The following is a 10,206-nucleotide window of genomic DNA, read 5'->3' as shown; positions in this document are numbered from 1 at the left end:
CAAGTGGGTAAACAACACAAGGCCCTGCCTTCTGGGGCTTACAGTCCTCACAGGAGGTGGCCACCCTCAAGACTCACAGGCTGCACAGGCTGCCGTCCTGAGGAGCGCTCCTCGTGAGCTGGGCCCTAGAAGAGCAGAGGGCTGCCGATCAGGAACGAAGAAATGGCTTGGACCCTGGAATCGGCCTGGGCCTTGTGGGTGTTGTGGGTCCTCCAGGACATCCGGCAGGTCAATATGGCAACTGGGGATGAGGACAGGGGTGCAGGAGCTAAACGGCTGTCTGTTCAGGTCCTCAGGAGGGGCTCCTGTCCAGACTAGGGCGCCGGGCATGCACACTGCCAGTGAAGACCTGCCCCTTGCTTCCTTGGAACTCAGGTCTTAGAGAGTGACGGAAGAGTTGACAGGTCACCCCTTGCTCACCACCTCCAGGGAGCCCAGGAACACCCCCGCCCCAGGTGCCCCAGCAGCACAGGCTCCTCCCCTGTGGCTCTTACATTACTGGGAACTCACAGTGTTCTAGGGCTGACCCCAGGAACACCCGCCTCTCTGCAGGACTAAAGGCTCCTACTGGTGTGCAGAGTGTGGGGCCCCTGGGCGGATGAGGCAGGCTGGTGCTGGATGACAAATGGGGGATGTGCCAGGCCCTGACAAAGGGGAGAAAACAGAGCCCCAGCTGCCCCATGTCCTGGGGGGAAAGCAGAACACTGAAAAGGCTGGGCTGGGCGGGTTTTACTGGGGCGGTGGCAGGCTCCTCTGGCGTGCTCACCAGAGATGCAGATGTCAGCTTAGTTGTTTTTGAAAAATGGATTAGCCAGGCAAGGGGGATGGGGTGGAGGACAGGGAGAGAGTGTCAGGCCCAGGAGTGGGGCAGGGGCGGTGGGCAGCAGAGGAGGGGGAGACGCTAGGCCACACGGGTGAGGACAGAGTAGCCCACTGGTGAGCTCCAGGTGCCACACTCGTGCTCTCAGCCCCTGTCTCCTGAACCCCTCATTGCTGGGCGCTGGCGAGCCTCGCAGCCTGGTCTGGACGGTAGTCTGGATTCTGGATGCCACCGCCCATTGGAGGTCTCCCAGCTGCTGTGGGCTGTGCAGGGAGGGACCACCTGCCGAGCTGACCAGCGCAGGGATGCTACAGATGCCACCACACGCTGGACTGGAGGGGCTCCTGGGGAGGGGGCGGTAGAGTTGGGGGCACCTCCAGGCAGCGCGGGGCTCTCACGCGGCCTCCGAAGGACCCCAACGCAAAACACTGGGCCCAGGTTGTCTTGGGCCAATGTGGGGGACACGGGACAGGCTGGGGCATGACACAGTGTCGTGGAGAGTTATGAATTATGTTCAAATAGATCGGTGGCCTCATTGGGGGGTGCTCCTGCCGCGCACCTGGGAGGAGGGAGCAGACGGGGCTGGGGGCGACGGACAGCAAGGGAATGTGCAGGTGCGAGTGAGTGACCATGAGACCGTGCTGCGAGTGGACACTGCACCGCACTAACACCGCGCCCTCACTCGCTGGGCACCCTCGGGTGACAGCTCGCCTCCGACCCTCGGCTGCACCCAAAACCCAACGCCTCGGTCCGCAGCGCTCCGCAAGGACCCCCGCAGCGGGACGGTAACGGCACCCGGACCGCCAGGATCAGGCCTGACAGGCACCTCCCCCGACGCTTGGACTTTGTCGGAGAGGGTCGACAAAGGGCCCTGCTCCGCGCTCTGCTCCAGCTGCAACTGGAGGGCAGGGCCGCCACACGCGGGCGCTCATGGCTCCAGAGCATCCCCGCTCTCACGGGGGGCGCATGCCCCTCTCAAACATGGCAGACAAGACACACCGAAGGGAGCGCCCCTCTCAAACATGGCCGCCTGCCAGTCTCAAACATGGTGGACACAGGCACACCAAGGGGAGCATCTGTCATCAATGCGGACGCTTAACCCGCGCAAACATGGCGGACACAGGCGCACTGAAAGGAGCGCCCTTCACGAATATGGCCGGCCTGCCGCCCAACTTCCTGCTTCGGCGCTCCGCCCCAGACCACGCCCTCCGCGCTCTGCCCGCCTGTTTACGTAAAAAGTCAACTTTGTTGAGTCACATGCCTGGGGATACCGGGCGGTGATTGGCTGGCCTTATGGTGACGTCCGACGCCGCGGAGGCGCGGAAGGGCTACCCTGGGTGCCGCTGCGCTGGGGAGCGCGGGGCTGGGCGCGGGCTTGGCGGCGGCAACTCGCCGCGCACACTCATGAGGAGCCGGAAGGTGAGCGGCCGGGGCCGGCGGAGGTGCACCGGGAGACGCGGGTCTCCGGGCCGCCCGCTGCCCAGAAGGGGGTCTGGGACGCCGCAGGCCGAGGGGTGGGCTTGCCCCGGAGAGGGGGGATCCCAGAGCACACACGCACGAGGAGGGGGCCTCTGAGATCCCACAGCTGGGAGGAGGGGGGCTTCCAGGCCACACCCCCCAGGAGGAGGAGGCTTCCAAACCACACCCTCAGCAGGAGGGGGGTCCAAGATCACCTCCTCCAGGAGGAGGAGGAGAGCTCCCAGACCATGTCTGCAGGAGATGGCTCAAGAAGAGGTTGCTCCTAGTCGCCTTCTCAGAGCTGGTCTCAACTCCTGATGGCTGTGGGTGCTGTGGAGCCAAAGGTTCTCATCCTTCCACTACTACCCCCCCAATAGAGGTCACATGCCAAGAGCCCTCAGCTTGGCATCTGCTGTTTTGTGGTCAAAAATGTGGGGTGATAAGGGACCCACCTCGGAGGACGGTGAAGATTGAAGAGGGGTGCCAGTGCCTGGCATATGTTGAGAGTTCACTGGTGAGGGTGAGACTGAGGGAGAAGGAGGGGTCCCTTTGTAGGGTGTACTCATCCTCCTCCATGGCCACCTGGGAGGCTCAAAGCTGTTCCTGGGCTCTTCTGCTTTCTTCAAATGAAGTGAACACTTGTGAGTTCCAACTACTGTTTGTAGACAGTTGATTAAGTCTTGTTAAAATTCAGTCTAATCTCTGCCTTTTGATTGAATTGTGTAGCCCGTTCACATTTAGTGTGGTAATATACAGGAGTTAGGTTTACATATGTCATTTTACTTTTTTCTTTTTAGAAATTTTTTTTGTTCCCTTGTTCATCCTTTAAGTGGATTAAAGTGAATATTTTCTTTTGCATAAGTTGAGTGTTTCCTAATGTAGCATTTTAAGTTAATGATTCTTTTTGTCTATAGTTTTGCTTTTTTTCCCAGTGGTTGCTCTGTGTTTAACCAAGTACATCTTAATCAGTTTCATACTTGTACAAGGTTAATTCCAGTGAGATCAAAAATGTTACTCTTACATACCTCTTTTCCTTTTATCTGCATTTGGTGCTACTTTGTTCTAGCCTGCTCATGTTACAAACTCAGTAATACAATGTTACAATAATGGCTTTACCGTCTGCAGGCATTCCTTTAGCCCAACATGGCTTTGCTGCCCCCCACCTCCTTTGTTTTGTTATTACATGTACATGTAGTACATTTCTGAATATATCATATACATACAACTGCTTTTTAAATCAGATAAGAAAGGAGAAAATAATGCATTTAAACTATCTTTTAAAAGGACATAATTAGCTTTTCTGCTGCTCCCTGGGTTTTTGTGTGGTTCTGAATTACTGCCTGGTGTCACTTGCTCTCAGCCTAACTTCCTTCAACATTTCTTATAAGGTGAGTCTGCTGGCAACAAACTCTCAGTTGTTGTTGATCTGGAAATCTATTTTGGTTTCACTTTTGAAGGATGGCTTCACTAGATATAGGTTTCTTGTTTGTTTGTTTGCTTGCTTGCTTTTTCTTTGAGCATGGTGGCATCCATTGGTTTCTGCTGAAAAGTCAGATTTTCATTTGTTGAGGTTCCCTTCTAAGTAGGAAATCACTTTCCTTTTTAAGCTTTCAAGATTCTGCCCTCACCTCAGGCTTTCATGTTTACAAGGATGTGTCTGTGGATCTCTGCATTTATCCCACTTAGCATTCACTAAGGATTCCTGAATTTATAGGCTATTGTTCTTCAATGAATTTGGGGTGCTTTCAGCCATCATGTCTTTGAGCATTTTTTCTGCTCCTTTCTCTCTCCTTTGTTTGCGGTTCCCATTAGTATGTTGGTGCCCTTGGGTGTCTCTGAGGCCCTCATTGCCTTTCCACATTCAATTTTTTCTCTGTCCTTTACTTACATAATCTGTCAACGTATCTTCTTCTGCCAGCTCACCACTGAGCCCTTCTAGTGGATTTTTGGATTTCAGTTATTGCTGTTTTCAACTCCAGAATTCTGTTTTTTTCACGTCCTCGTCTGTGTCTCTTCACTGGCAGCCTCTTTGGTGCAGCACCGTCATGTCTTCATTTCCTCGTTCATTGCTCCCTTCACTCTTGATCCCGTTGGTAATGGCTACTGTGAAGCCATTTCTGATACGTCCAGCATCTGGTCACGTTCACAGGCAGCTTCTGTTACCTGCTTTTACTCCAGTGTATGGGTCGACTTTCACTTTACTTTGCAAGTGTCATAATTTATGTGGGAACCTCGTCACAGCCTCTGCTGTTCTCCAGAGCCCCCTCAGACCTGAATTTCTCCACATTCTGCTGCAAGAGCTCAGTGCCTTTGGGAAGACAGTAAGGGGACCCCAAGCCAAAGCTCTGCAGCTTGCGACAGTGACGGGCTTCTCTCTGAGTGACATGTGACACTCCTTGAGGAGCTGGAGCACGGGCTGGTTGGGTGCCTGACATCAGCTTGCATCTCCTGGCCTGGAACTGCTGCCTCACAGCTGAGAAGGGGTCCTGGGCCCCGGGCCTCTGACGAGCTGGGGAGGGGGCTGTGTTCTTGGCTGCACAGAGTGGAGCCGCCCACCACAGATTTCCTCGCTGAGTGTTTGTAGCTGCTCTTAAGCAGCTGTCTCTTCAGTTGCCCACAGGACCACACTCTGCATCGCTCGGGCTGGGCAGAGTCTGGGAAGCCCTTAGCACTGTTAGGCCAAAGTCACGTCTCCCAGCCCTTTTTGAGAACCCACACTGTGCTTCTGACATGGTGGGTTTGAAATAGTCTACTTGGATAAGGAAAATCTCGATGAGCAGGTCTCCTTCTTTTTTCTTTCTTTGATTATTTTTGTGGGAGCATTCCAAGGTGACCAGCTGAGCAGGGCGGGTCGCACAGGCCAGGAAGGATGTGGCGGGTCCTCAGTGCTCTGGGGCAGGTGCATCAGGGGTGGCTCTCCCTCGCCAGAGCTGAGGCAGGGGCAGATCCAGAGTGGACAGCAGATGGCCTTCAGGCACCTGTGATAACCTGTTCTTAGGCCTGCTCAGACCCTAGACCTTTATGTCTGAAAGGCCAGCTTTTAATGAGCCCTCCTGAGGGGCCTGTGGTGAGGATTGGGACAGACCACATTTAAGAGTGCCTGCCCCTGGAAAGGGCCTGCCATGCTTAAAGTGTGGAGCAGGCACGGAGTCTCTGGTGTAGTCTTGGCCCCAGAGAGCTTCAGGGGTCTCACCTGGGTAAGCTGTGGTGGTGACGGGACGTCAAAGCCAAACAGCACTTGTGACAAGTGGTGACCCTCGGTCAAGTCCCTCCTCGCATGATCCTCACCAGGAGCAGGGCACTGAAGAGCTCGTGGGAAGGAGAGGGCAGTCAGGGGCCTTCTAGGACAGAAGTGTTTCTTCCATGCCATGCAAGTGACTTTTTTTTAGGGAGAGGGGCCTCTTCAGGACTGAGTGGTGGGACTTTGTCCCTATGACCAGAGACAGTGTGGCCACTCTGGGAAGGCAATCTGACCTCTGTGGGCCGGGTTTCCTGGGCGTGGCTGCACAGCTGCTGCAGGGCTCCTTAGGAAAGGCCCCAGGTGTGCTTGGCGCCCCACGAGGGCCTTGTCTGTTGTGCTTGGAGCTGCCAGGCGTGCTGTCTTTACACGGTTTGCTGCAGCTTTTGGCTCATTTTTAAGATGCACGGAGGGGCGCAGTACCCTGGAGATTGGAGCTGCTGGCTGCAGAGCTTCTGGAACCTTCCAGGCGCTGCCCGGAGATGTTGCTCTGACAGTTTCTGAGCTGGCTTGCTTTCCTTTTCATTCCTTTCATCTGCTCCTGGGCAGAGGGCCCTCATCTGTCCCCTCTGGGTTGCCCGCCCTCCAGCCATTTTGACAACAGCCTTTGCTCACAGGGCCACCTCCGCCAACCTCGCCTCTCACTTCCCTTTATTATGTTCATTCCTTCGAGTTTTAAGGTGAACTTTAAAATGTATTGTTTTCTAAGTGTGCTGTGGTATTCTGTAATAGAAAAAGGAATTCATGGAGAAATGGATGAAATTCAAAAGAAATCTACAGTCAGTTGACAGTATTGTACTAGGGACGGTTTCTTAGTGTTGACAAACGTCCCACAGTTGTTGAACGTTAGCTGAAGCTGGAGGAAGGGCGCAGGGTAACTCTAAGAACTATCGTCACCACTTTTCTGAAAACCTAAAATTATTCCTTAATAAAGTTATTTTAAAACCTGTTACTTTAATTAGTCCCTTTCTTGTTATTAGAAGACTTTCCCTTGCATTGGGGTAAAACAGAAGGTGGACCACTTTGTTTAGATTCGTGATACAAAAGCTAACGGCTTTAATGGACGCAGACTGCAGAGAAGCCAGAGGAACCAGGGCAGGGGTTGGCTTTTTTTTTTTTTCTTATTACCTTTTATCAGGAACTTCGATATGGTATAAAAGTTTGAGAACCTTTTCAGGAAAAGTACTTCTGCTTATTCTAAACCCTTGAAATGGACATAATCTCCAAGACGGTGGGAAGCACAGGCACAGGCCCCGTGTGCTGAATCCAGGCAGTTTTGTTTGCATTTGCGCATTCAGGCCCCAGGTGTCTCCTTGAAGCTGATAAAGACACAGGCAGGATGGTCTGAGTTTTCTTTTGTGGGTAATTCTCATCCCGTGTTCGTGTTTCTTACCTGGAGCGTTTTCTGGATAAGCTCACAGGTGGAGTGCGATCTTCAGCGCGCCTGAGAGCCCGGAGTTGTTCAGCATCCGGGTTGGCCTCTGCCCAGGAAGTCGCTGGCTCCACGTCTGCCAAGACAGCATGTCTGGTGAGCCTCATTCCCCTGGAGAAGGCCAAGGGCCTGACCTGGTCCATTTTTATACAAAGTTGTCACTGCGAGACATCTTACGTTAGGAAAACATCAAACGTTCTTACACTCCAGAGGTGGGCGATCTCAGATGGACAGGTGACGGTGCCACGACTCCTTCCAGAGAGGGGCGCATGCCAGTCAGTGCTGCTTTTCCAGGCTCTGCCCACGAGTAGGTGTGTCTCAGGGACCCAGTCTCTGTGATACAGCCCTGCTAGTCCTCTGCTGCAGGCAATCTGAGAAGGGAAGCTGGTGCATTACTGTGCAGCTTCACCCCTGCAGGCTTTAAGAGAAAGGTTAGGGTGGGGTGGGGGCCCAGGAAAGGAGCTCTTCCTGCTGCCAGCCCTGCCTGCAGCTGTCCCCAGGAGCCTTGGCTCCTGGATGGCCAGGCCAGCCCGCTTCCTTCAGTACTCAGCATGGGGTGGCACTTGGCCAGCACGGCCTTGGACTCATAATTGAGATGTTGGTCCAAATTTTGTTGAAGTCAATTTAACAAATATTTGCTGAGCACTATGTGTCTGGAACTCCTAGGGGAATAAAGCAAAGCTCCCTGCCTCCATGGAGCCTCCATTCCAACGGGAGCAGAGGATGCGGAGTTCTGTCATTACCATTTTATAACATGTAAACACAGCCTCTGAGTTTGCCGAGGGAAACCTGGACGTAGGAGTAACGTAGGGGGCTCTAGGCTCGTTCCTGGCCATCACTCTGGATTCGCTCCCTTGGTGGCAGAACAGTGAAATGGTGATCTGTTAAAGTTGTGATCACAGCATTTTCATCATTTCAGATGTGAGAAGAAATCCCAGCCTCTGGGATGGAGGCCTTCTGCATCTGCTGGCTGTGTCTGCTTGTCCCTGACACTCTTCTTTCTTGACAGACTTCCACATCACACAGGGCCACAGACAGGAGAACTTCCAAGAAGTTCAAGTGTGACAAAGGTCAGCTTGTAAAGTCAGAATTACAGAAACTCATCTCTAAAAGCGACAGCGCTTCCTTGCCGAACGTGACGCCTGAGACCTGCTGTGAAAATGAGTCTGCGGAGGACGGGGCCTCGCTCTCAGGCACCAGCGCTGCTGTTTCCACACCACCGGAGACTTCAGGTCTCCCGCTGGGTCACTGTGCAGTTGTGAGTGACACCTGCTCAGCACAGACTGCAGACGCACCCTCACCAAAGCACAGCCTCGATTCAGAAGCAGAAGAATCTCAGGGCAGTTCCACCGTGCGGGATGAGTTGGCACCGGGGACAGAGGGCAGGCGGACACCCCTGCTGCAGATGGACGACAGCGTCTTTCTAGATGATGACAGCAGCCAGCCAATGCCCGTGAGCCGGTTCTTCGGAAATGTGGAACTCATGCAGGTAGGACGGCACCTGCCTCTCCCGCAGGTGCTCAGCAGCACCTCACCCCCACACCTGCACACCTGCACACCTCACACCTGCACACCCCCACACCTGCACACCTCACACCCACCTACACACCCACACCTGCACGCCTCACACCTGCATGCTCACACCCACACACACACCTGCACACTCACACCCCCACACCTGCACACCCACACCCTTATACCCCCACAGCCTTACACCCTCACCTACACAACTTACACCCACATAGTCTCACACCTGCACACCTTACACCCACACACATCACACCCTCACATCCACACACCTCATACCTACACATCTCACACCTACACACTCACAACCGCTCACCTCACCTGCACACCTCACACCCACGCACCCTCACACCCACCCACACACACCCCCACACCCTCAGACCCATGCACCCTCACACCCACACTCCCTCACACCCCTCACACCCATACACCCTCACACCCCCACACCTACGCACCCTCACACCCACATACACTCGCACCCTCATATCCACACACCCTCACACCCCCACCCAGCCTCACACCCACACACCCTCGTACCCACGCACCCTCACACCCCCACACCTGTGCTGTGTGCTGCCCACTCACTGCACATAACACCTCAGCACAAAACTCAGTATCAATCAGTAATTTTAACCCAAGAGAAGAAGATGAAACATTTGCCTTTGGGGGCACTGTCTCCTTCTCCCAAGCTGACAATCACAGCCACTGGGAAAGCCACCGATGGCGGAGTCTCCACCTAGAAACCCTGTTTCTGTGAAATCAGATTTGCGGGTTTTCAAGCACCTGCCCCACACTGCTGTTGCTATCGTTTCAAACCCAGGATCTTCCCCCCTCCTCCTCACTTGGTCCACCCAACAGAGAAGGAGCTCTTAGCTAGAGATGAACCCTGGGACTCAGGCGAGACCTGGAGCTGGAGGGTGCATTGTGAGTGCCAGGGCTCTTGTGGTGTGATGCAGGACTGAAGTCCGTTTTTCTTCCCTTCTAAGGACCTGCCACCAGTGTCTCCATCTTGCCCTTCAATGAGCAGGAGAGAATTCAGAAAAATGCATTTCAGAGCCAAAGATGATGAGGAGGAAGAGGATGACGCAGAAATGCAGGGAGTAACCAAATGATTTGTGTATTAGTACGGCTACAGTCTGGCAGTGTAGCACATGACGAGATTCATATAAAACATGTCTCCAAGAGAATGTGTTCTTACTGTCCTCAGTACTGGCCCATCATAGTGCCAAGTTCAGACACCGTGGGAGACGCACTGGTGTGAACTAAGTCTGAGCACACAGAGCTGTTGTCTGGGTCAGTGTCATGGTGATGGCACGAGTCAGCTAACGGCTGGGGGGTAAGGAAGAGAGATCTTGTAAGGATGCCTCTTCCCTTCCACTTATCATTTTTGGTAATATGCAAGTTTATTTTCCATGATAAAAATGTGATTATTCTTGTGATTAACTCAATGCCAGTTCTTAAAGAACTCTCTTTAATTTCTGTATATGAAGCTGGTGTTTATCTTGGAAATTCTGCAAACTACATGTGAGAAAGAAATAAAATATATTTTGAAAATATTTCTGAAGAAGTCTTAGTTCCAAAAGCTAAAGTGTGAGAGAGCCAGCCCTGTTGGACTCCTAAGTGGAGGAAATAAAGCCTGTCCTCGTCTTAGTCTTACACTCTCTTACAAGGGGGCCACCTGCTGTGCCCATTAACCAGGACACGAAGGGAAAACCCTTGGCAGGGACCCCC

The 10,206-nt window shown here is 53.4% G+C and overlaps 1 protein-coding gene across 2 annotated transcripts; it reads left to right on the top strand.

Annotated features, from left to right (window-relative positions):
* Window positions 1-2,144: 2,144 nt before the first annotated feature.
* On the top strand, window positions 2,145-9,999 carry CUNH1orf174 (chromosome unknown C1orf174 homolog). Of its 2 annotated transcripts, XM_023515224.1 has the most exons (4): window positions 2,145-2,239; window positions 6,931-7,044; window positions 7,958-8,437; window positions 9,462-9,999. In XM_023515224.1, the coding sequence occupies exons 1-4, from the start codon at window positions 2,225-2,227 to the stop codon at window positions 9,585-9,587; spliced, it is 735 nt and encodes a 244-aa protein (XP_023370992.1). In that variant the 5' UTR covers window positions 2,145-2,224; the 3' UTR covers window positions 9,588-9,999. The 2 variants fall into 2 exon arrangements, with proteins under 2 accessions (XP_023370992.1, XP_012662692.2); XM_012807238.2 differs by lacking the exon at window positions 6,931-7,044 and having other exon boundaries at window positions 2,165-2,239.
* The last annotated feature ends 207 nt before the right edge of the window (window positions 10,000-10,206 follow it).

Source organism: Otolemur garnettii, unplaced genomic scaffold (genome assembly GCF_000181295.1).
Source record: "Otolemur garnettii isolate 467f Iridium unplaced genomic scaffold, OtoGar3 scaffold00067, whole genome shotgun sequence".
NCBI classification, from domain to species: Eukaryota; Metazoa; Chordata; class Mammalia; order Primates; family Galagidae; genus Otolemur; species Otolemur garnettii.
Note: the sequence above shows the minus strand (reverse complement) of the source record. Positions and strands in the feature narration are given on the sequence as shown.